The sequence below is a fragment of the Monodelphis domestica genome, chromosome 1, assembly GCF_027887165.1.
Source record: "Monodelphis domestica isolate mMonDom1 chromosome 1, mMonDom1.pri, whole genome shotgun sequence".
Taxonomy (NCBI): Eukaryota; Metazoa; Chordata; class Mammalia; order Didelphimorphia; family Didelphidae; genus Monodelphis; species Monodelphis domestica.
This window is the reverse complement of record NC_077227.1, coordinates 499272266-499299747: the sequence shown is the minus strand read 5'-3', so window position 1 is coordinate 499299747 and position 27482 is coordinate 499272266. Positions and strand designations below refer to the sequence as shown.

The window sequence follows — 27482 nt, the reverse complement described above, 5'->3', positions numbered from 1 at the left end:
TCCCAAAGTGGAGTGTGTGAGTTTACTCCTCACTAGAGACCTTTAAGTAAAGGGCTTGGAGTAAAGATTTCTTGAAGAGGGTTATAGAAGGGAATTCTTAGATAATTATAGGTTGGACTAGTTGACCTCTGAGGTCCCTTCCAACTCTGATATTCTGTGATTTGGTGTTGCAGGAAGCAGGGCAAAGGATGTTTTCAGCTTGTAAATCTCTAACCCTGACCCAAATCCCTCAGTCCCAAACCACACAAGAAATTTTGAACAATGAACAGCAAGCTTTAAACATCTGAGCTCACCAGTACAGACTGAAGCACATTCGGACAAAGCACTTGAGAACTCAATGATGAAAGAAAATGATTCCTGTCAGTTTTCCTAGAACAGTCATTACGAACACTGCTGGACTCCCACTGGCACGTGCTTTGTGGACTAATTACTTCACATTTATTCTGTATATACTTCTGTGAATGCATGCTGTCCCTCTGAATAGAATGTAAGTTTTCTGAGGAGAGACTATTTCATTTTTTGTTGGTTGGTTTTTGCATCTTTGGAGATAAACCCCAATACCTGTTGACCGATTCTTTAACAAGGGGACCCAATGAAACGAAAGGTTTGCATTCTCAAAAATACCAGAAAAAAGGAATAGTATGAAGTGAGGTTTTTATTTCATGTTAGACCATAATTAGACCAAAGACCCTTTTGTCCTTACTGTGAAAATTCCCTTTTTTATTTCTGATCTGTATCGATTTAACTTGAGTTATGCTAGTCATAAGTTATGAAGACCCTAGCTGGGCAATACACCTTTTCATCATACCAAATACAGTGCTTAGTCATATTTTTGCTATTTTAGATGGATTAAATGAAAGGATCATAGCAACCAGTACTTTTGGTCATTTCCCACATCTGAATGATCAAGATAGGCTCATGCTCATCTTAGCCAGAGCTCGTTGCTTACCAGTTGTCTGAAAAACAGCCTCAGGTTGGTTATCCGTGGTTTGCTCTCTTCTGTGTTGGGCTTGGCGGAGGCAGGCTCAGGACTTACAGCTTCTTCTTCATTCAGCTCTATTGTTTGTAAGGATGCTTCTATTTCCTCGGACTTTACAACCTCTATTGGTGCTTCACATGTTTCCTGTGTTTGGGTTTTGTTTTGCTTTTGGAGAGGACCAAGTGTTAAGGTGGAGAAAATAATACTTGTCCATGAATTTTTCAAAAACAGAGTCCTGGCACTAGTAGGACCAATGTACACTTGATCTACCAAGCAGCTCTGGGGTGGGCAAACGACTGTTTCTACACAGGCAGCAAGACAGGTTACTAGATTTGGGTAAATTGTTGGCAGGATGCCATCCCCTGACCACGAAGAAAATGGATTTAGTGCTTATAGCAGCTGTCATTTCCAATGAATCAAATGAGGGCTAGAAAGATGGCATCTGTCCCTTGTGGGACATTACAGAGTTCAGTCATAGTTTTAGAACTAGGAAGGATCTTAGATATCATCTAATCCATTTTTGTTTTTTAATGACGAGGAATCTGAGGTCTAGAGAGGTCACACAGCTAGTAAGGAACAGAGACAGGATTTGAACTCAGATTCTTCAAGTCCAAATTCCAAAGTTGTTATTACCGCTTTACTATGGCAGTCTCTCTTCTTTGATCTGCCATGCCATGGGTATTACTTACGCCAGCACTGTGTAGAAGCTGGTAAAAGTACTGTCTCACAATAGAGGCCCTAGGTTGAGGGGTAGCGATGTTGTCTGTGGTCCCCTCCAAAGCTTTCAAAGACATTGTTCTGCAGCAGCTGTGTAGAAACATTCTGAGCCTTAGCAAAGAAAGAATAGTGGAAAAGCCTCTCATTTCACTCCACCTCCCCATTCATACATTCCCTGCTCCCCTTGGCTTGAAATACAATCATTTGCCCTTGTTACTTAAACAGAGCCCGAGCTTCAAGAAAAGAAATGAGTTTAGTCAAGACAAGCGTTGCTAAATTGCTTCACACCCCTGGTGTTTGACCTAATGAGCTGTGAGCAGATTGCTAGGAGAGGAAGGCCAGCCAGGGGAGTCCATGATGGCAGGCATAATTCACCTTTAATCTAGTGTTGCACACAGCTTCTGTGACTGTCTCCAAGTTTAATTCGTGATTATTTGCCTGACTGCCTCATTCTGTATCCTACTCAGGATCACGCCTCAGACACTTGCTGGTTTCATTTGATTCCTGGGAAACCATGGGCCTGGCTTGTCTTATGGAACCATTTTTTTTTCCTTTTCGAGAAAAGCCCAGTAGACACAGGGGACAGTAGTAATGTTTCTCCTTTGCTGGAATAGGCTTGGCTTTAGGAGGCAGAGTCAGACCCTCCTTCTTAAGTGCCTGATTCTATGGTTGTTCATAACTCCTCAAGCTGATAGTCAGAATGTCATAATGGATAGCTGACTGGTTTGGGAGTTAAGCAAAGTCCTAGGGTGTAATTCTGCTTTTGACATTGATTAATGGTGTGATCATGGGCAAGTCATTTAATTGCTCTGAGACTCAGTTTCCTCATCTGTAAAATGGAATAACAATAACTGCGAAATCTACTTTCTAGAATTGAGGCTCAAATATATAAAAGTACACCATGAATGCTATTTATTATTATTATTATTAAGGGTTGATTCATGTTGGAAAAAGGAAATAATTACTTCTTAAAACAATCTTTTTTTAAATTAAAAAGTCTACTAACTGCTATTGTCCAAGTAAAAAGAAGACACTCCATAATTGTTTTATAGAAAAGCCTGTTCTGCACCTTGCCAAAATAGCCTCAAATGGGTGATCTGGAAAGAGCTCTGAAACACTTTATGGCCAGCTTTAGAATAGCATAGACAATCTTAAAATCCAGCCTTAATTTTCCCAAAGATCCGATTATTACATTTAAGAGAAAGGCTTTACTGTAGGCAATACCAAAAACTTATTTCTTGTATTTTTACTCTTAAAACAGGCCCTACCTCAATGAAAACAAAGTATTATAGGGTTCTAATTAAGAGTTTGGGATTATCTGCAATAATTTTAATCTCTCTCCTAACCTAGGCCTATTTTAATTCAAATCTATTTCTTCCAGAGTTGATTTAGATATATACTCTGAGGTACCTGAATTAAGCCTGAAATATATTTTTTTAACTTTCATTTTTTTGTCCTAGTAACAACTCTAGGTTGGAAGGGTAAAGACTGGGCAAATGGAGTTAAGTGACTTGGCCAAGGTCAAATAGCTAGGAAGTGTCTGAGGCAAATTAAACCCGAGTCTTCTTGACTCTAGGCCTGGTCCTCTATCTGCTGTGCTACCCAGCTGTCCCCTGAAGTATTCTTTTACCTGTTTACTATTATAAACTTGGTGTAGGAACAGTGGGAATATAGTAGAACAGATAGAGTGAGAAGAACTGGGAATTTGAGACTTGGTTGCAAGACTAAGAAAAAGTCTCATGGTCCCTGGGAGCTTCAGTTTCTCATCTATAAAATGGGGGTGATAGTTAGATTTCCTGTCTCAGTTTTGTTATGAGGAAAGTACCTTTTTAAAGAGATGTCCTAAGGGCCCAGTTACATATTGGATTTGATTCTTTCATTTATGGTAGTTTTATTGGTGCCCCTTCAGATGTGTTTAACTTTTCATGATCCCCTTTGGGGGTTTTCTTGGCCAAGATACTAGAGTTGTTTGCCGTTTCCTTCTCCAACTCATTTTACAAATAAGGAAACTGAGGCAAACTGGACTAAGTGATTTATAGAGGATTACACAGCTAGTAAGTGTCTGAGGCTGGATTTGAACTTCTCAATTCCAGGTCTTGCACTCAACCCACTGCACCACCTAGTTGCCCTTATGATAGTTACCTTGTCCCTGAAGTCAAATTGAGCCATTCACCCAGTTAAAGTAGAGGAGTACCCTACTTATAAATACAGAGGACCACATCTTCACTATGTGGTATAATCAACACATCACTCCAGCAGTTATTAAGACTCTATTATGTGCCAGATACTTTGCTAGGCCCTGAAGAAACAAAAACAAAAACAAAAAAACCCAGACAGGCCTTGCCTTCAAAGGACAGACTTTTTAATCAGGAGAAACAGTATGTACATGTGTATGTATAAAACACGCACATATTAAATACAAATTATCTTCAGTGGTGGGGTGTTAGAAGTTGGAGAAAGGTCAAGAAAAGTCTTGTACCCAAATGGTACTTGAGCAGTGATTTGAAAAGAGCTCAGGGTTCTAAGAGGGGGATGTGAGGAAGGAGTACATGCCAGGCATGGGAGATTATACATCCAAAGTTCTTAAGAAGGGAGATGGGAGACTGAAGGTTAGCTATGGAGGCACAACAAATAAGTTTGCTTGGCTGGAATATTGCGGTTATCAAGGGAAATAATATGTAATAATCCTGGATAGGTAGCCTCATCTGGGGTCAGATTGGGCAAGTCATTAAGTCCCAAAGGGAAGAGTTCATTTAGGTGGAAATTTTTTTCAGGTGCCTAATCAGAATTTAGGAAGTGTGTCATTCATCTAAGGACAGTTGACATTTAATAGCACTTTTTAGGCTTATAAAATACTTTGAATATCTGACAATTTGAGCCTTAAAACAATCTTTATGAATAATGGGATTTCCCCCCATTTTTGTACTAATTCTATTATTTCTTTGATTTAGGAATTTGTTGTTTAGCCATGTTGAGATTTTCTTGGCAAAGGTACAGGAGTGGTTTGCCATTTCCATTTCCATCTCATTTTACAGAAAAGGGCACTGAAGCAAACAGGGAAAATGACTTGTCCAGAAATTGCCTAAACCTGAGTACCATAGGCAGCTAGGGAGTTCAGTGGATAGAGCACTGGGCATGGAGTCAGGAAGACCTGAGTTTAAATCCATCTTCTTAACTGTGTGACCCTGAGTAAGTCCTTCCTCTTAGAGCATTTGGCTTCTTTTAAGTTTCAGCTCAAAAGCCACCTTCTACAGGAAGTCTTTTCTGATACCCCCAGTTGCTTGCCCTCTCATGATTTACTTTGTGATTATTTATTTTGTGTATTCCTCTAAATGAATTTCATGTCCTCTGATTAGATTTTAATAATCTTAAGTGCAAGAATCACTCACTTTTTTTTTTATCTTTGTATCTGGAGTCATTGGTACATAGTAGGCTCTTCATAAATATTTGTTGATTGATAATTGATTTATAGGGTCAAAATTTTAGTTTGGAAGGGGCCTTAGAGACTAGTTCGTCCAACAGCCTTATTTTACAGTTGAGTAAACTGAGTCTTGGAGAAGTTAGATCATACACCTGAGGTTATACCAGTAGCAAGTAACTAGGCTGTATTTGAAATCATGCCTGAGGTTTGAACTAGGATCATCTGGTCAAATCATAATGGAAATGAGATATCTTTTATTTTAAAATGATTTACTCTTATCTCATTTTATTGGGAACCATGCAACACATACATGAAACTTGACTGGCTATGTTAGATACATTAAAATAGTCTTTGCATTTAAGGAAAGATTCTATTTCTTGCTCAAAAGTTTCTATCAGACTTATGACTTTAGAGGTTTGGTTCAAACAGAACTTCAATTAGAGAGAGGTTTTTTAGAATCCATTCACAATTGAATGGGGGGTTTCTTTTTGTCTCTCCAAAATTTCATTCCAATTTTTAAATGTTATGTTAAAACATGCTGATAACCTGATCTATACAGATTAGGCAAACTAAGTTTTATTTGGCAAATTGTGGGTGGGTGGGGGGTAGGGGAGTGATGACTCATATCTTGAAAGTATTATATATTCCAATGAAAGAAATTGTTCATTCTATTAGTTTTCTACTGGCTCAGTAAAGCAGGGTTTTAATTACCATTCTGCAATTTGTTCCTCAGGGATTATGACTGGGGCTCTGGCTGTTTGAGCTATAATCCAAATGGAATTGCCCCTCATTGGTTCATTTCAGTAGGCATCAGTTTTTTGTTTATTTCAGTAATGGAAATTATTGGAGGAAACATCAGTAGTGGATTTTTAGCTTGGACGTACCAGGTCCATCTTGACTCCAGAAAGTAAAATTTTCCTTGGAAAGTACTTGGAGATGTTTATATTTAAATGAGAGGAAGGTAGACCTTACTTCAACTGACTGGACAACTAAAAATCACTAGAAATTGTTATAGAATGGAAAATTAGTAAACAAACAAAACCATCCTTTTATAAGATCACCACCTCTATTGATATTTTTGTTTTGTTTTGTATATATTAGTTTACTTTTTTACATATGTGTATATATATTAGAGTTTAATTTGTTTGTTTTTATATATATATTAAGAGTTTAGTAAAGCATATCTGTGCATAAAATAAAGTATTATGTATGAGAAATTTGCTCATTCTCAACGTACTAAACAAGGACAGGAAACAAATGTTAATGCTATGATCTTAAAATTTAGGTATTAGGCAAATATGCCTATTTTAGTTCCAGAAAGAAATTTTTTCATGTGTCTAACATGTTTCATTCATTATGGATGATTCCTCTTCTTAAGGTTGTTTACACATTCAGTATTGTCCAGGGTTTATTTATAGAAAATGATACTCTCTGCCAATTTGCCACTGTATAAATGGATTTTTGACACTTTCTATGTTGCAAAATTCTATTTAGAATTATTGAGTGAAATTTGAATGGGACTCCCCCCCCCCCCCCCCATTATCTTACTTGCATATGGTCTCTTATTAGTTTAGAATCAAAGAATGACAGAATGGAAGGAGCTTTAGAGATGATCTCATCCATCTCCCTCATTTGAAAGTCGGGAAACAGACCTAGAGAAATTAGGTGATTTTTCCAAGGTCACAAAGCTAGTGAAATAAACAAACAAAAAAAAATCTAGTTAAGGAGACAGTGTTATAGTGTGGAAAGAATGGTAGATTAAAAAAAATCCTTACCTCTGCCTTAGAATTGATATTAAAAGGGACCTACTAGATGGCTCAGTGGATTGAGCCAGTTTAGAGATAGGAAGTCCTGGGTTCTGCCTTGGAATCAATACATAGTATTCTCAATACATAGTATTCTTTCTAAGATGAAAGGTAAGTGTTAAAAAAAAAAAGAATTGATACTAAGTATTACTTTCAAGACAGAAGAGTAGTAAAGGCCAGGCAACTGAAGTTAAGTGACTTCTCTAGGGCCACATAACTAAGAATGGCCTGAGGCCAGATTTGGAGAAATGTCAAATTTTGAGTTAGAAGATCTGGGTTCAAATCCCAATTTGTCATTTGTGTCACCCAACTATGTCACCTGGGAAATCATTTTGTCTCTCTGGGCTTTCCTTTCATTTTCTATAAAACGAAGGACAGAGATTAGATGGTCCCTAAAATGTCCTTAGATTAGTAACAGAGTAGGGACTAGAATTGTACCTTCTGACTCCTAGTTTTGTGTTTCTTTGGCTATATCGTTGTACCTCCCAACAAACAGGTTTGGAGTGCCTGGGTATTTTGAACATAATTTTAATATTGGTGAACATGTCAGGTAGTAAGCTCTGAAGTGTTTTCTCTATTTCTCCTTCCTAGCCTAGTTCAAGGGTGGGAGAATATGAAGTGGTTAGAAGGCCTTCTCTATTCATGGACTTCAAAGTAACTTGGAAGGAGTCACAGAATTCAGAACTGGAAGGGGCCTTAATAATAATAATATGTCAAAGCTGACATGTAGAGAGAGAGCTGGGAGATTGACAAAATATTTTCTCTATTTTTTTTCTTGATCCTCATAACAACTCTATGATCTATAAATATATATAAACATATACATACACATATATGGTGACAATGTATATAGTGTATGTATATATATGTTTATACTCATATGGAACATATATGGTGATGTTATAGAGAATTATGATCCCTATTTTAAAGAGGAGGAAACTAAAGATTTCTGAGAGGTTAAATGACTTGCCCAAGGCAATGGAACCAGTAAATGTCATGTCTTCCTGACTCTAACTCTAGAATTTAATACACTATGAGACTATTGTACTCTCAGGCAGGAGTTCTGAAACTGTGGTCTTTGAATTTTTTTTCATCTTTTAAGATTTTGATAGCTGTATTTCAAATAGCTTTGTTTCTTTCATAACCTTATTTGGTTTATGGATATTCTAAAAAGGAGTCCATAGGATACACCAGACTGCCAAATGAGTCTAGGACACAAAAAAGGTTAAGGACCTCTGCTTTGGAGTCAAAGAATCTGGGTTTCAATTTTGCTTCTGATCCTCTGAGAAGTTGTACAAATCATCTAAACTTCATGAGCCTCAGTTTCTTTATCTGCAAAATGAGGGGGATGGATGAGATGACCTATTGAGGTTCTTTTTAGCTCTAATGCCATCTTTTTTTTTTTTTAAACAGATGGGGAAACCAAGAACCTAAGAGGTTAAATGACCAATTTGCCCAAATCACATGTTTGGCATGTGGTTAAGTTAGGATCCTACCCCAGGTCCTCTCACTTCAAGGATTCTCTCATTTCTACTTGTTTATAATTTTGTTGGGGAACAGCTTTTCATAACACAGTGAAAACACATGCTTTTATACTGGCTTCATCCAAGTGGCATGTCATTATCCTTAAGAAAAAGACATTTCAAGACTAAAAATAGAAATGCTGTACTCAAAGCCAAACCAGCAGAAATCTTGTGGGATAGGGAGGAAAAGGTTGCCTTTGTGTCGAATCTTTTCCTTTCAAAATCACCTTGCTTCTTTTCTTACTCTTTGTAAGCTTTTGTACATCTTGTGTTATTTATACTTTGCAAGCCACAAGGATGACTTCACATTCAATTCATATTGGAAAAAAAAAACAACACTCTTGAAGATGAAATGCCTTCTGTCAGAGCTCTGGAAACCAGACTTAAAAGTTATCAAGGAGCCCCAGTGGATGAAATGCTCCTTCAACAACATCCAAAAGAGATTTCTCCTCAAACAAGAAGTGGCTTCTGTGAGACTGTTCAAGTGTGCATTGCCAACTCAACTTCTGGCCTTAATTAATCATTTCATTTAAAGTTCATGGTCAAGAAGAAACATTTAATTCCTGCCTACAGGTGACTGAAATAACCAAAGATCTTGGATTCCTGGAAAAAAATGGGAGGATCCTGAGAAATTGGGGATTAAGAGACTGATTGGTTTGGTTGCATGACTTAGCTAAGAACATAGCCCAATGTCATGAAAAGAGCAGGTCAAAATGTTTTTCCTCCTCATACTCCTAGCAACTCACAAAAAGAAACATCTGTTCGTATCTCCATTATTCCAGAAACAGCATTTCTTGAAATTGTTTGGATTTCTGACATTCATTCAGGTCTACTAACACTAACTAAACCTGAGATAAAAGAGTCCTGGATCAAGTATTAGGAAGTTCCCAGAAAGAGCCAGGGAAAAATGAACATCTAGAATTTTCTTTTTCAAAATGAACAGTGATTTTTTTTTGCAAGAACAGCTGTGAATTTAGTCAGCATCTATTATTATTATTATTATTATTATTATTATTATTATTATACTTACTTTCTGTCCCAGTAACAACTCTAGGACAAAAGGGCAGGGGCTAGGCAAATGGGATAAGGTGACTTGCCCAGGTTCAAACAGTGAGGAAGTCTCTGAGACCAGATTTGAAACTAGGCTTCCCGACTCATCTGAATCTCTATCCACTACACCACTTATTGACTTTTCACCAATTATAAAACACCTCTAGGTAGGACTATTCTTCCTTTGGGGGAATGACACTATGTTGGATCATATGGAAAGCTTGTTTATCTTCATTGGCATGCTTTATTGAAAGATGGAAGGCATTTGAGGTTTGGGATTGATCTGTTCTCCCCTGGGCATCAATCTACCCTTCTGGAAATATCAACCATTACCCCTTTTCCCCACATCTAGACAAATGGCCAAAGAAGTAATGGAATAAAGATGCCTACATCTAGTTGAAATTCAAGTGCCTCCAAATGTTCAGCCTGATTTTGGTACCAGGGAAATATCTTGGTGTGAGCTGTTCATAGATGTTCATATCCTTCTATGGCCCAAACCACTTAAGTTTATGACCCAACTTGGATTGGTACTTGATCAAGAGGAAGTGAATGAATAAGAATGATAGAGAAAAACAGAGAAGCAAGTGAATGTCCCCAAAGATAAGGTTGAGCAAGGTTGTTCTATTTGGTAGATTCTTTCAGTCCCTGAATGATAATGAATTCTAGTAAGAAACAGACATATGTAATAATTTTAATTTAGACTGGATCTCCTTATCTTGAAAAGTCTACAAATATATTCCTAAATACTGATTGGCATGGATGCTTTGATCTGTTCCATTTTTGACCTGGACTGGTTAGCCCCTACTCAAATAGCTTGGTAGTCTCTTGCTTCCAGATACTCACTATATTTGTTCAGTGCAGACATTCAATAGATATTAGCCCTTTTGCATCTCAGAAGTCTTGAGCTCAAGCAATTCACCAGCCTCAGTCTTCTGGTAGTGGGGATTACAGGTGGAGGCAATTATTTGCCCTAGAACGTGCAATGGCAACACGTGGTCTTAACATGGCCCCATGTGAAGATTACAACTTTCATCAAAGCCCTTGCATTCTCATGGATACCAATGATCATTCTGAAAGGATGAAAGAACCTACCATATTTTTTATCTAATTCATGCAACTACAAACAACCCCAGAGGATGATACCCAGTGGACCAAGAAGGTCAAGAATGAAATCTGAATGAATGATTAAATTATTTTACATTTAACTTACATTTTCCTCTGCACCTTTGGGAACTGTTTCCTCTTTAATTGACTGAAGGAAAGATAAAGAAAAAAAGATTCAATGAGAGTGGTTAGGTCAGGGTTATAACTGAGAGAGAAAAGGTGAAGGAAATAGTCAGCCTGAACAGAATTCTGAAATATCTCCTCCTTCCCCAAAGAATCACTTCTTAGGCAACTCCACTTTCAAAGTACCCTCTTTGTGCTAATGTATTAAGTATTCTCATCAAGTGTCAAAATTTGGAGACCATCTTTGAATTCTTCTCCATTCCATATGTTTAATCCATCATCCATATCTATTGATATTTCTTTTAAGATTTTTTTCCATTTCTGCTCTATATTTTAACTTTCTCCTACTAAATGGCTCCCTAACTAGCTCTTCTTTATCATTAGACTTCCAATCCATTCTACACAATGACACTAGATTAATCTTTCTCATCTACAACATTCCTCATCAGATTAGATAAGAAATATCTTTTTCAATGTTTAAGGTCCTCCATAAACTGCCCCTTCTTTTCCCATCTAAATTTATCTAAAAATATTTAAATCGAACTGGTAAGACAAGGCTCCCTTGTCTAAAAGGGAGAATATTAGATTAAAAAAGTGGAAAAACTAATAGATCCATTGGAGCAACTTTTTACCAAACACATTTCTACTACCTCTGTGTGTATTCTTACTTAGGAGACTCATGACTAGTATCTTTAAAGGTGCCTAGAACCTTACTTATCTTATTTTTTCTTTAAATCCTTATCTTCTGTCTTAGAGTTGATACTAAGTATTGATGCCAAATCAGAAGAGCAGTAAGGGCTAGGCAAAAAGGATTAAGTGACTTACCCAAGGTCACATAGTTAGGAAGTATCTGAGGCTAGATTTGAACCCAGGACCTCCTGTCTTTACTTCTGGCTCTCTATCTCCTGAGCCACTTAGCTACCCCTACTTATCTTCTTCTGGTGCATTGGTAAAAGCCTCACCTTGTTCTCCTGAATGTAAAATGATGCTAGGACAAATTTATTCTATTTGATAGAGTCTTTCAATCCTACCGTGAACCACTCAGAATTAGAGTGTATTTCTAGGCAGAGGTGCTTTCTAGGACTAGCAGATGTGCTGCTACTTTTCTCAAAATCAGAACCAAAACTGAGATCCAGATGTCACTGGGCACATATATACTGAAATTCTTTTTTGTGTTTACCACTTATCAGTTTATATGCCATTGGAGAACCTTATATTTAGATCATTTGAATATAGGGAATGTCCTTATACCATGAAATAATGGACTGGGTTGGCAATCTAGCCCACAGTATGTCCCTTTTTATGTTAACCATACGAATCTCCACATTATTTTGCTATGTGATCTGTTTAAACCTGGCCTGTATTTCTTGTCTATATACCATGGTTCATATTCTTCCCCATATACAATCTATTCATCATATCTTACCCATCCTTTGAACCATAAATAACTCTCTCAGCACCTAGCATTATGCTAGGCACATTTATTGGATAGGAACTCAGTAAGCAATTGTTGAATAAAATTTTTGATGATGGATAGATACCAATCTCATAATTTAAGGACATTCATTAAGGTTGGTACTTTTTGTGAATCAAATTTTATTGGAGGCAGCATTGAATGGTGGAAATATTTTTGGGATCTGGCAGACCAGGATCTTCCAGCTTTATTCTCAGTTATTTCACTAACTAGCTACATAAGTTTGATCTCTTTCATCTCTACAGATACTAATTTCTTCAAATGCAGGACATGGTGGGCCAGATTTGTTGATATCTAAGGTCTTATTCGGTTCTGATTTCCATGAATGTATTGTGTAAGTCATTTTACATCTCTAGACTTGTTTCATCCTGTGGATGGACAATGGAAGGATCAGATATGGAGAACCATAAGGTCTATTTGAAGCATTTGCCCTGATGACTCCATGATTCTTCTGCCTGGAACACTTAGCACTGTCCTTTCTTCCCCATGACCTTGAAACTACCCTAAGCACAAAATGTCACTGGCAAGAGTCATTGGTTTGAAGAAGCCTCTGCTTGTCAGGAAATTATAGTGTATTTTAGATTAATTTGATGGTAGCACAAATCTTTTAAAGCTATTCTTTTTGGGGGTAGGAAGGGGCACTCACACTATATCTCTTATGTTCTTTAGGGGTTTGCCATCTAAATAAGCAAATGGAAAAACCACTGTAAAAGTCAAACATTCTCAACCTGACATGACAAGTACTTGGAAGTAGACACTGTTTACATCAAATAAATGATTCTCTTTGCTGGCCAAACTCTTTGCCCTGTCAGTGGCATTTTAGGTTTCCAGATGCTTTTCCCTACCCTGTTGGGCTTTGTGATGGAATTTTGCTAGATAATTTTGCTTATTTGGTTTCCTGGGTCTGCAAATTGGCTGCCCATTGAATGTTCATTGTAGTATATAGGAAACTGTAATCTTGGTTATGGTGGTGGGTGGGGAGGAATAAAAACATACATTCTAAACAATAGCCCTTTATTTTGGTTCTTGTGCCAGTTCCAGGGGGTAGGATAGCATAATGGAAGGAGCACTGGATTTGTTATTAGAAAACTTAGGTTCACATGTGAGTTCTAACATTTACTACCTGAATAACCCTGAATAAGTTATTATATCTCTGACTCTCAGCTTCCTCATTTGTAAGATGACAATGTTAACCCCATTAGTTCTTAAGTTCCAACTGAACTAAAATGTTCCTATGATACAGAATGGCTAAATCAATTGTAGATATCAAATTAACAGAATGTTCTATTGCACTTGAGACTGCCCAGTATAAGAAACACAAAGACATCTGGAAAGACCTTTAAATTAATAATGAAAAACAAACAAACAAACAAACAACTAAACAAAAAAGAAAATCCAGATCCAGAAGAATGAGATAGACACCAGCTATGACTATAAAAGAGCAAAAAGGAATGAGAATAAATGGGCAAAGATTCCTGATGAGGACTTAGAGGAAGAAACTAAAAAAGTCAAGCTACTTTAAATAATGAAATTAATTTAAATGGAAAGTTACTACACAAGCTTAATTGGTTATATCAGTATTCAAATTTACACTTTTAATAAAACATTAAAAAACTCCTATGATTCAATTATCCTGACATTTTCACATAATTTTGGTAGTAGCTGTTACAAATATTGTCAGTTAAATAACAAAGTTGGATTTCTTTTCAACAAAAAACTTCAACAAATATATATTAAGTACCACCATATGAAGAGCCCTTTGTTGGGTACAGAGGGAGATAGAAAGATTAAATAAGACAAAGTACCTTCCCTCATAGAGCACAAAATCTAGTAAATATGTCACTTTTGGAAGATTTGATCCAATGAACCTCATTAGCACCCTTCACTGTCCAAGTATAAGTTAGAAGGAAATTTAATCAGCTAAGAATCAGTCTATGAATACTATTGCCCAAGGCAGATTTCTTCATTTTTTTCCCTAAGGAAGACACTTTGCTAAGACCCTAATGAAAAAGAAGATACTCTAGGCCAGGGGTCCCTGAACTTTTTACATAGGGGTCCAGTTCATTGTCCCTCAGACTATTGGAGGGCTGCACTATAAAAAAACAAACAAACTATGAACAAATCTGTATACCACTGTCTGGGATAGCAGAGGCTACAGTGTTGACTGCAATGGGCCTGTCATACCTTGCACAGGATCACTGCCATCACTATACTGGGCAGCAGAATACACAGTGTGGAATCCCCTCCCCTAGATGGCCACTCAAATCTTCCATTGTGCAGCCACATAATCCTTTGTGAGGCGCCTCGTTCTCATTCAGTTACTCTCAGAACAAGGCGCCACGCAAAGGATTATGTCACCAGAAGTAGTAGTGTATGTGAGCAATGCCACACTTTATCCTCTCACTGACCACCACTGAAAGAGGTGCCCCTTCCGGAAGTTGTGTGGGGGCCTGATACATGACCTCAGGGGGCTGCATGTGGCCTGCAGGCCATAGTTTGGGGACTCCTGCCCTAGGCTATGGCCATGTTATTTTAATCAGACAGTCTAGTGGGCCCATCAAAAAATGGAATGAAGTTTATGTAATGTGACTTCACAAACCCATGCTAACTCAGTGATTTTTCCTACTTCCTTTTCTATTTAGACCTTTCAGACTATTTCTCAAATAATATCATCTAGAATTTATGTGGATCTTGACATTCAATTTCCCAGGCTGTAGACTTCAGTGTTTTGGCATTCTCTACATGCTCTGTTATTATTTCCTTACCTGCCTTAGTTTTTAATTCTTTCTTGATCACATTTATTCCATCCCATTTAGAAGATTCACTGAAAATTATAGCAATAGCTTCTGTGTTTACAGACATTCTGAAGCACTCTCACAGAGCTAAACTTGAAAAAAATGTTTAAAATATATAGGACCATAGGAACACATAGGGGTAACTTGGTGACTCATTAGATAGAGATCCCAGCCTAGATATGGAAGGTCCTGCATATAAATTGGACCTCAGACATTTCTGCTAAGTCACTTAACCCCAAGTACCATCACTCTTGGAACTGATACTTAGTACAGATTCTAAGACAGAAAGAAAGGATTTATTATAAAAATAAATAAAATAAAATATGAGAACACTTAGCTCAATAATCAGTTACTATTTTCAGTTTCTTGGGCAGAGAGAAAAGAATATCCTTCAATTGGATGGACAGTGGGATTGAGAAGTCTGTCGCTTTGTAGAATTAAGGATATATTAAAGTGTTACCTATGGTCTATGAGCCTGGAGATAGAGTTTCTCTTGTCCTAACTGCCCTGACCTAGTGGTATGTCTCTGAACCAGTCATTGTCCTTACCTGGGTTTCAGTTTTCTTATCTATAAAATAAGACAGTTTGTCTAAATGGTTATTAAAGCCTTTTCTCTGTAGGCCACCTAAAAATAGAATTTTCTTTGTCCATGGACTACTCACTACTCAGCCATCTTTCTAATTCTTCCTGTCACTGAAACATATATGAAAAATATTTGATCCCTCTTTGAGGGATATGACATTTTTAGAAAATCAGCCTTTAGGGCAGAGGCTAGGTTGTGTGTATTTGCTCTCTCATGTCTCTAACAGGTAGGGAGAGTTCATAGGCTAAGACAAATAAGATTCTGTGCTCCTGGAACAACTTCTCTCTTCCTAGGTTGGAATCCAAGCCATCCAGTTTGGCTGCTTCCTAAATTAACCAGATAATTGCCAGCTCCTTCCTTTGTTTCAGATACATTGACTTGAATAATAAAAATTCCTTTACTTTGGTTAGTAATATTAAAAAAAATTAAAGGATAAAGACTTGCCCTGTGATTTCATTAGTATAGAGAATTCCCAAATGAGGGAACTTACTGTACAAATGCTGGTCAATAAATTGTCTGTACCCTATAGTCTTAGAAAATAGTTAATTAGAGCATTTAGAAATTAATTGACTCGATAATGTGCCAGGTCTAGAGTTCAGAAAGAAATGAAGAAAGGAAGGAAGAAAGAAATCAACCTGCTTAGAATCACACAGTCTATTTCAGAGACAAGACTTGAACTTTGCTCTTCCTGGCTTCAAAGCCAGATCTCTACCCACTTTGCAGTCTACTTTGTCCATCTGTCTCTCTCCCTGTCTTTTCAGTTTCTACCTCCTCATCTCCTCTCCCCTTGCCTTCCCCTGCTTCAACTCCCCTGATCTGTTTGTCTCAATCTAAGCCACTTTACTCACACTGAAATGTTCAAAGGTTATGTACAAACAGGTCTCAAAAGAAGAATAGAAAACTATTAACGATCATATGAAAGAATGCTTCAAATCACTAACAATAAGAGAAAAGCAAATAAATTATATTCTACCTCAATCAGCAGATTAGAAAAAATAATAAAATTGGGAAGAGTCAGTGCTGGTTGAATTATAAAAAGATGGGCACTCTAATGAATTGTTAGTTGAGCTACAAATTAGTATAACCATTCTGGAAAGCAATGTGAAGTTGTGCAAAGAAAGTGGCACAATATCCAGACTCTTTGACTTTGACATTTTACTGCTAAGTATATATGCCAAAGAAGTCACTGACAGAGAAAGAGAGAGAGAGAGAGAGAGAGAGAGAGAGAGGGAGAGAGAAGGGATCCATATACTTCAAAATATTTATAGAAGCACTTTTTGATGTTATCAAAGAACTAGAAACAAAACAGATACCTATCAACTGGGTAATGATTAAACAAATTGTGGTGCATCAATAAAACAAAATATTATTAAATGATGAACATGATGAATATAAATAAGCATAGAAAGATTTACATGACTAGGTGCAAAATAAATAAATAGAGCCAGGAAAATTATACACACACACACACACACACACACACATACTGAAGCAATGTAAATATAAAATCAGCAACCATAATCCAATAAAAAATGAAAGTTGCAAATTATGAAGCATAGAAAAAGACACCGACCTCCCCTCTTTTGTATAGGTGTGGGGGAGTACATTGTTGCAGAAAATTGCATATGATGTAGATTTTTTTTGATATGTCAATTGATTTTGCAGATCACTCCTCCTCACTTTTTCTTTTTATGAAATTCATTATTCAAAGGGATGGTCCTCAGAGAGTGAGAGTGAGAGGTACAGGGGGAAATCTTGACAATTTAAAAACAAAAGATATCAATAAAAAGTCATTTGAAAAGAATGCTAAATATTTCCTAATGGCATTTGGAAGCCAATTTACATGTCATGGCTAGACTAATAATGTTTCTGCTTTTCCATGTTATGCCTTTGCTTATATCATTGACTATGGTGGTATAGTCTACTTCATCAAGTCTCAACTATTATTCAAGGTTTTCTATAATAAGAGTACCCTTTACTCCAATTCTTCAGTGGAGCTATGATCTAATGGATGTGGATGCTTCTTCCCTTGGGGCAGAGGGCAACTTATCCACACCTTTATATCCTTCATGATATTTATCCAAGTCTTTCCATAAATCCTTCACAGAGGAGTTCCCAGATGTGCTTGGATATCTTCCACAGGCTTTTTTTTAAAAAAATCATATCTGTGATTTATTTATGACAACTCTCTGCAAGCATTTTTACACCAGTCTCACCCGCTTAAATCATACCTTTTCTCAAGTTTAGGACTTTACCAATATTTCTCCCACTTCTAATTTTCTCTCTGTCTACTTACGTTCTACCCATTTGGCCTATTTCACAATTCTCTCTCCAGTTTACCTTGACTACTCTGAGTTCTCCCCTCTCCAAAGATCTATAATATTTAAGTATAGGCCATTTTGTATTATCTTCTATTTGGGTATGTATTTCTTAACAATACTGAAAGTGTTTAGAAGGCCACTACCAAATATTCTTAAAGTTTTTTTTTTTTGCATCCTCCACAGTATCTAGCATGTGATTGGCATGCTGGGGATGCTTAGTAGGAACTCCTAAATTTAGCAATGAGATAAAGAGATATGAACTATTCCTCTTTTTTGGCTTTATTTTAGCCCTCTTTCCCAATTATGTGAGATTGTGAAATAAATTTTCTCAAGGGAGGCAAGAGTTATCTTTTTTCACAGAAATTTCTTTCATCAACCAAGGACACAGTTAGAAAGTCCTCACAACTTTAGCTTCACTTGGAGACATCTTATAGAATCATAGACTCACAAGCTAAAAAGGAACTTTATGAGCATCTTTATGATAGAATCATAAAATGTCTGCACTGGAATGAGACCACAGAGATTATAAGGCCCAAATCCATAATTTTAAAGATGAAGAAATGGAGAATCCCTAGTTCCTTCATCTATAAAATGAACGGACTGACCTAGATGATCTGTATTAAGTCCCCTAGTAATTCTAAAAACCCTATGATACAGAATGACCAAAGAAATAATAATAATATATTAATAAAATGGAATACTCATATTCAATTAAGGCTGACAAGAATAAGACATGCCAAGACATATGGAGAGACTTTTTATGAAATAATGCAAAGTGAAAAAAATCTAGAAGATGCAGAAGAATGGTGTACATTAGATAATGGAGTACATTTTAATCTTGTTTTTTAAAAAAATGACTAAGAATGAATGGACAAAGGGACACTCTTCCTTCCTCCATCTCTGAATTTTATAGAGTGTTTTGCTAAAGGTCATATAATTTGTGAATGGCAGAGATGGAACTAGAACTCAAGTCTTCTGACCCCAAATCCAATGTTCTTTCTACCATGCCATTCTGCCTCAATGTTGTATCCTTAGAAAAATTTTAAAAATATTCTTTTTTGAAACCCTGATTGAGAGAAGTAGGAGAAAGAAACCTCATGCATCATTACTAATTATAATGTAAAACTTTTCTAGGTCTTCTCATCATGGACCACTAAAAGTATTCCTGAATTTGCTTAAGAATTTAAGCTTTGATTGATTAAAAGAAAAAAAAACCTAAATCTTCTCAAAAATACCATATTGATTTTCCAACATATGCAGTTTTTATTTCTTATTGTACTTGCATTTTTATAGTTACCTTTATAGGATTCTATTTTAGCTAGAAGTTTATCAGAAAGGTCCCCACATTGGTGGGGGCATCTTCAAGTGGAATAAATTTATTCATTTCATATTCCAAAGCTGAGAATGTATACAAGACAACATAGCCAAGTATGGGACAGAAATGGAAAGAAAGGGTAACTTTCCAAAAGTGAATAAGGCTGAGAGTTTAAAAGTTTGAAAATTCTGTGACCATCAGTCTATTGAATCTCTAGACAGGGATGAAATTACATAACTGCAGACAGAAGATACCTTCAAAGAGAAAACAAAGAGGTGGAGTTTGGTGAGAAAGAAGTCTTTCTCATATGCGGGAGAGGGAGCTATACTGTCCATAAAACCATATTTGAGTTCACAGATTTAAAGCTGGAAAAGGACTTACTTAGATCATCTATTCTAACTTCTTCATTTTACTCTCAGAAACTGGGTTGCAGAGAAAGTGAGTGATTTACCCAACGTCACACAGTAGTAAATGACAGACACAGGATTCAAACTCAAATACCCCAATTACAAATCTCTTCCACCACACAGCTGCCAATCGTTATTGGTTGTTGTGTTAGAACATAGAGTTGGACTGATGAGGTCTAAACAGTCCCAAATTGGAAAGGGATATTGAAGAGCCAATTGCATGGCATTTGTCACCTTCCCATGTATAGAATCTAGACACTCAAGAACACAGAATCTAGAATATGTTATAGTATCTAGAATTAGAATTTAGAATTCTAGACATGGAGATGAAATGCACATGAAAGCAATGTTTCCACAAACATCAGGCATGGTTGTATTTATCACCTGTATAAAGAGGTAATCGTCTCATACACCTTTCTGGGTTTACTTGCCAATTAAATATTTAACAGCTTGCTTCTGTCGAACTCTTTTTTGAAATCCCCAAGTACCTCCTGCACTCTATTTTACTGCTTTCAGAAGCAGCAGCAATTCAGAGGCCCACCAGTGGCAGTGGTTTCCCTAGCAATGGTAATTATATGAGTGCTCAGAATAACTCCCCCCACCCCATTTCCTTTCACTACTCATACCTGAGGCATCTACTTCTGAGGGGAAAAAAAATAATCCAGACAGCAACTGTTTGAACTTCCTTGTAGATCCAAAGCCAAGGGTGTATTTGCTTTGTTAGTGAGCTGGGTAAACGCCCTGAATTCCCAGTACAAGAATAGAACCTAAACCGTTTCTAATGACTAACCACATCTGGCTGGGAAAAAGACAAGCCAAAGAGTCTCCAAGAGGCCATTCTGAAAGATCATTTGTCCAGGGGCTCAGAGTTTAAATGGGAAACCAGGAGAGAGCCAGGAGTCAACAGCTATTAATTATAATGAGTTCACTTCTAAAAGAAATAAAAAAATACTACAGCTTTGTATGTCATATGCTAAAGTGATTCAAAGAAAGAGAAACCATATTTGTACACCTCTTTTTATCTCCCACAAAACACGTTTTAACCTGATAGTTAATTCTTCTAAGCAATCAGTAAGACACCATCACCTTAAATGCAAGTTTCATCCTGTTGGAGAAACAAAATACACCAGCTCACTATTGAATGAGGATTGAAACAAAACAAAAGAAAAAGAAAACCCATATTGATTTGATCTCGTAAATATGTTCTGGACAAGTCAAGCAACAAAGTACCTTCAAACCTTGAGACTGGCAAACTAAGAAAAGACAGACCTTTTTCCAAAACAGTTTGCCCAGAGGAAGAGAAGTAGGGCCTGATTTCTCCTTTGTTCCCTCCTTTGCTGATTCAGAGGATGTTGTCATCTGCTGCTGAGCTGAAGAGTCCAAGCCTTTAGTATTCTTCTGTGTTCCTTGGGCCTCAGGTGATGAAGAGGTGGCTTTGTCTGATTTTGTATTAGCTGAAGAGGCAGGTGACTTTTCAGCACCCTATATATGTTAAAAACAAACCAATCCCAAAAGACAAATAGTTGCTCAAATGATCAAAAAGGTAAAGACTTAAAAGGAATGAAGGTTCTTTGTATGTGTGTGCCTAAATAGGAGGCATGATAAACTAATTGGACATGAAGCTACTGAAAGGAAAATCCCCTTGCAGACTATGGCATAGTCTAAACCTAGACCAGGATGGGGGCATATCTATGTATTCTTTAAGTTATTAGGATTAATAATAACATATTTCTATACTGAGGCAGGGAGGTAACACAGCAGAGAGGGCTAGGCCTGAAGTGAAGAAGATCTGAGTTGAAATATGATCTCAGACCCTTCTAGCTATGTGACCTTGGGCAAGCCATTTAATCTTTATCTGTCTCAGATCTCTCAACTATAAAATGTGGATAATAATATCATATACCTTCCATATTGTTGCAAAGATTAAATGAGGTAATATTCATAAAGCACTTAGCATCCTTCCTGGCACTTAGTAGACACTTAAATACTTTATTTTCTTCTCTTTCTTCCTTACCTCCTTCCTCCTTCCCTTCCTTCCTTCTTTCCCTTCCTCCCTCCTCCCTTCCTCCTTTCTTTTCTCCCTCTTTTTCTCCTTCTTTTATTCCTTCCATATATCATTTTTAGGTTTACCAAACACTTCCCTCACAACAATCTGTGGGAGAGTAGTTACAAATATTATTATGCCCTTTTTTGGGGGGAGAACTGAAGCTCAGGGATAGTTCTTAATAACAGTGTTTATAGTAATATTGCTAGAGTTGAGATTTCAACCCAGATCTGATCTAGGTCTTCTATAACACATTGATTTAGCTGGAGGACTTACAGAATATAATGATACAGAATACTTACATATAAATTGGAAGGGATTTGAAGGGTCATTTCAGCCACACATTTATTTTATGAGGAAGTCAAGACAAGGAGTGACCAAGGTTACATAGTTGGTAAGAGGCAGAAGCAGGACTAAATGCAGGTCTTTGGAATCCCCATCCATTTCTATTTCTATAATGTTAAGACTGCCTCCCCAAAATCAATTTCTTCAATCAATCTTGGTTCTTGCCCTCACTTGACACAATTTAAACTTTTGTTCTTGCTATTCCCACCCCCCTCAAACATAACCTCTGAATTCCAAGATCTTTCAGAGCCTTGCTATACAGTTTCTCCACTGAATGGCACATGATCTTGTTTTCTAGTTGTTTCATGTGTCTAGGTCTTATCTCTTGGCTAAGATTCAGTTGATTGAACTAACATATATTGAACACCTTCTGTGCAAGGCACAGTGAAGATTCTGATTTAGAGAAGGAAAAGTCCCTGCCCTTATGGAGGTAGGAAATAATAAGATGTGGACACAGAACATAACACAAAGCAATGTGTGAATGAGTGTGAGAGGGTCAAAAGAGTTTACAGAACACCACAAGACTGCACATTTCTGAGAGCAAGGGTTATCTTTTTTTCTCTTGCTTCTCCCCAAATTTTAACAACTTTTTGCCGATTTGATTTAATTAAATAATATATAGTTGCTTAGGTTATACTTTCATAGGACTTAGGGCTATAAGGAAGCTTAGAGACTCTCTTTCCTGACCACCTTAATCTATAAAGAAGAAACTGAGGCCAATAAAGTTAAATTATTTGTCCGAGGCTACATAGATGGTAAATAAGAGAGGAAGGATTTGAATACAGATCTTTGGTCTCAAATTCCAGTGCTCTTTCCACTATTAACCTATATTTAAGACCAAGGCTTGCCAAGAAAGGACTGCTGTGGATTAAGCTTCACTTGTATTATTACCCTGGCCATGTCCATTCTGCAATAACTAATTGCTTGTGGCAAATATATACTTACTTTGGTATTTGATGTTGATTGAGTTTCCTTTGAAGACTAAAAGCAAAGAAACAGAAAACAAAGTTAGTGCCTTGCCAGAATCCTGAACCCTTCTCCCCTCTCCCTTCCTCTTTTCCAAAAGGTAGGAAATTCAGAAGACAGAAAAGAGGCAATGGTATCTATGGCTGGGCATAGGGTTATAGATCCAGTTACAGCTAGTGTGCCCCACTCTTATTTTTCATTCCTTTCCCAGACTTCCCTTCAGGTAGAGCAGGAGTCTTCTTGAATATGAGTCATCTTTTTTCCCCCTTTCTCTGTCACCAAGAAGAGAAAAACTGGCAGAAAGAAGGGACAACTCTACTATTCTTCTGTGATTGTTGTTATTCTGTTGTGTCTAATTCTTCATGACCCTATTTATTGTTGTTGTTGTTTTTTGGCAGAGTACTGGCATGATTTGCCATTTTCCTCTCTAGCTTATTTACAGAAGAGGAAACTGAGGTTAACAGGGTTAACTGATTTGCTTAGGGTCACACAGCTAGTGTCTGAGACCAGATTTGAATTCAGGAAGATGAACCTTTTTGATTCCACACCTGGAGCTCTATCCTTTGCAACACCTAGCTGTCCAAAGTCCTAGCTGTCTGCTGTGGACAAATCCAGAAAAGTATTTTTTTCAAATCTTGATCCACCCTTTGAGCCAGGGGTTTTAAACCTGAGGTTCCCTACACCCAAAGGGTCTGTGAACTTGGATGAGAAAAAATATTCATCACTAACTTTTCACTGAAATTTAGTATTTCCTTCAATTGCTAAAAATCATTCTGAGAAAGAATCTATAGGATTCATCAATTTGCCAAAAGGTTCAGGATACAAAAAAGGGTAAGTACTTGAGCACACACATATTTTTTCTCTGTATACAGGTCAATAAATCTATTACTTGAGCTGGGTTTTTCTGCATTTAACTGGACAGTTCCAAGGGACAGACACTCTATGAAGCAATCTGAGTCCCCAGAGAGAGAGGGAAATCAAGGTCTTCCTATAAGTTTTGACAGGAGTGATCAAAGTCTTGCAATGAGTTTTAAGGAGTAATCTCCGGCCCCTTTTTAAAATGCATAGACCTGCAGAGCACAGGAGAATTAAAGAAAAAAGCTGTCTCTATTTCATAGATGGCAGGACAAGATGAGATTGCTGATGATTTTCTGCATTATGCATGTTCCAGCAAGTCTTTGACAATCTGCACAATTTTAACTTCAAAAGGGAATTCATAGAATCAGTGGACTGAGGGGGAAATGAATACACAAGATCTACCATTTTCTCTTAAAAACAACAAAACATTAAAAAAGAAAAGATTAGGACAAAGGATGTTGTCACCTCTGCCATTTTGTGGGAGTTGTGAAAGCAGGTAGGATTAGGGTGGGCTAAGAATGAATTGCCAGAAAAAACTGACTTCTCTCTGGCTTCTTTGGGGAATCATTTCTACATCATATGACAGAGGGGTCTGCCAGAGGAGCTGCTGGCTTGTTTGTTAAGGGCTGGAGTACATCAGGTACCAGAGCAGGATTTCAAGGAAACAACAGGATTCAGTACAATCTGTCCTTCCCTCCATGCCATTTAGCAAAAATCATCCTGGGCTGCGCTTTGCCTGGATGCACAGCGATACCCTTGGCAGGAGTTAGACAAATCATTAAGTTCCCTCCTAGGGTCTTGGAGCTTTGCCATACATGATCTGTTAAGAACTTGAAGCATTGGAAAGTGAAAGCTTATTATCATAGTATAGCATATTAAGAATTAGAAGGTACCTCAGAAATCCTAGAGCCTTGCCTCCTCATTTAAAGATGGGAAACTGAGTGAGGCTCAGAGAAATTATGTGGCTTTCCCAGGGTCACACTGCTAATGTCTATGGTGGGATATGAACTCATGTCTTTCTGATTCTAAGTCCAGTGCCCTTCTCTATCCATATGTCCTATGTATGTTTACTCTTAGAAAAGACCTGGGAATGAAATTTTACCCAAAATGTGTCATAGTTTTGGCCAAGGAAAATGGCGAATATACAAAGATCCAGCCAATTTGGTAAGAGTTGATCTTTTTTTCTAAAAACCCGTACCTTTTGTATTAAAATCTATACTGAGTGTCAGTTCTCAGGCAGAAGAGCAGTAAGGGCAAGGCAATTGGGATTAAGTGACTTGCCCAGAGTCATGCAGCTAGGAAACGTCTGAGATCACATTTGAATCCAGGACATCTTCCAGCCTGGCTCTTTTCCCACTGAGCCACCTAGCTGCCTCAAGAGTTGATCTCTTAATAATTCAAACCATAAAAATGAATTTTTGGTTCGAATGACCCAGTTTGGTTACTTTTTGTTCTCAATTATGTCTACATTGTTCAAGGCAGGTGAATAATGGCCAAGTGCTTAATGCAGTGTCTGGAACATAGCAGATGCTTAATAAATGTTTATTGAATTTATTGAATTGAAGCCTTTATTTACTCTAGAAGGACAACTTGAGAATCATTTACTTATAATTTTGAATTAAACTCTAGTAAACTAACAGTATAAGCAGGTCAAGGGTCCCAAAGAGACCAGACAGAATCTCCTTTCTCATCTTTACTTTGTCCTACTGATCCCAGTTTCCATAATCTTTCTTTGAACCTTCTCTCTCTAGTGCCATATTGGGCATAAGAAGGCCCCCATGCTTTGCCTCTTCTATTTTTCACAGTTCAGGGCAGTTTCAACAGTTTAAACATATCACTGACCACTTTGTCTTATGTTCTGGTCATTGATGTTCAGTGCAGGAGGAACATATCATATATATTCCACTTCCACTTAGTTATGGCAATTTGTGCAGGCCACCCAAACATGTTGGACCTAGATATATGTTACTAATACTTGTTATCTTATTTTTACTTTGTGGGGTGATGTTAGTAAGGGATAAACATTACACAAAGACCTGAAAAACAATGAATGTATGATAGAAAATATCTCTTCTGAAACTCTTAATAATAAGTTTAGTTTTCTAAGATGAGAAGGTAGCTTAATTGGAACCTTCATAGAGATGGAATATGTTTCTTAACAAAACTTGTCAAGTAAAAAATGCTGAGCTGCTAGCAGAGAGCCTGGTATATGGTAAGTATTTATTAAATGCTTCTTGGTTGATTGATCATGAGTCATGTAGGCATAAGTAGAATGAGTTAAATCAAAGTTTCTATTTGTGAAAGGTAAAACTCCAATTTTAATCCCTTACAATATTAACACTTCTATATTACTTAAGAAAAATAATAATGCCTTTATTGTAGGCTGACTAGAAAGAATGTCTTAGCCATCAAAGCACCCAGAACCATTTATTTTTATGAACATAATAAACAGTATTGGCATTCATACTTTACAGAAGGAAAGCAGAAGGAGGCTCAGGCTTATTGTGTATATGCAGCTTAAGGACACAGAACCAAGTCTGTGGCACAGCAGTAGCTAGCTCCTTTGTTTTCCTTAGCCCTCATTACCCAAGAAGTAGAAGACAATGTTTTAGATTTGAAGCTCAGGGTTGATCTTGGGGATATGTGTATTCTCCTTTCTGCCACAGTTTGCAAATCTAAGAAAAGAGGGATAATCAGAGTCATGCCCTTCATGACCCTGTGGAAATTTTTATGGAAAGACTAATTTACTTGATTTTGATGGTCCTATTTCCATTTTAATAGGCCATTCCATTAGTGATGATAGAATTCTGACAAGAGAAATATGAAAAGCCTCTAGTGGCCAGTAGAAAGGGTCTCAGACAGTCACAAACTTCAAAAATCATGCTTTAAGTTGCTATGTGAATAAGAATTTAGAGAATTTGGAACATGTAGCCTTTGAAGACTGTATGGATATCACAAAGTCAAGACTTGTCAGAATGCAGCTGACAGATAACATAGAAACCCAGAATAGAACATTTCCTTTCCATCTTCCCAGAGTTTTCCCAGAATTCAGTCCTTCCTCATTTTGCATGTGCATTAGTGGCAAAATACAGTCTACCAGATTTTTTGGTACTCCCTCTTCCCACTCAAATGGCAGTTGTAAAGTAAACACTGCATTTCCCCTTATTGAAGTACATGTGTGGGTAAGTAAAGGGAGAGAGAACTATAGTGGCAGAGGGGGAAACTTTGGAATGGGAACATTGAAGACGATATGATTAATATTTTAAATGCATGTCTTATACACATATGTATACAAATGGGTATATGTATACGATGTATGTAATGACTGCATATGTTCATATACACATGAATTATATATGTTCATATACAGATGAGTTACATATATGAACAAAAGGAAAATAATTCCTTAGTTAACCCTTTAAAATTTGCCCTGCTTAAAAAATACTCCAAATAGGTGTTGCTCTGAAATATTCCTATATGATGAATTACATTGTATTTTGTGTGCAATGAGTCATAAGATGTCCTGTGTACAACTGCTTGTGTATGTGTGTGTGTGTGTGTGTGTGTGTGTGTGTGTGTGTGTATAATCTCTGAAGGTTAGATTATAGCATTGGATTCCAAATGATTACTGTGCTTTATCAGAACAACATTT

The 27482-nt window shown here is 37.1% G+C and overlaps 1 protein-coding gene across 7 annotated transcripts in view; it reads right to left on the bottom strand.

Annotated features, from left to right (window-relative positions):
• The window catches only part of BCAS1 (brain enriched myelin associated protein 1), a 99342-nt gene that overhangs the window by 32796 nt on the left and 39064 nt on the right, over window positions 1-27482 (bottom strand). For 5 of the 7 annotated variants that reach the window (XM_007475701.3, XM_007475705.3, XM_056812932.1 and 2 more), the window contains 4 exons: window positions 22952-22987; window positions 20887-21099; window positions 10706-10747; window positions 950-1144 (listed from right to left, as the gene is read on the bottom strand). In XM_007475701.3, the coding sequence (XP_007475763.2) occupies window positions 950-1144; window positions 10706-10747; window positions 20887-21099; window positions 22952-22987 (486 nt within the window). The remainder of the gene's footprint in view (window positions 1-949; window positions 1145-10705; window positions 10748-20886; window positions 21100-22951; window positions 22988-27482) is intronic. The other 2 variants (XM_007475709.3, XM_007475712.3) reach the window with 2 other exon arrangements.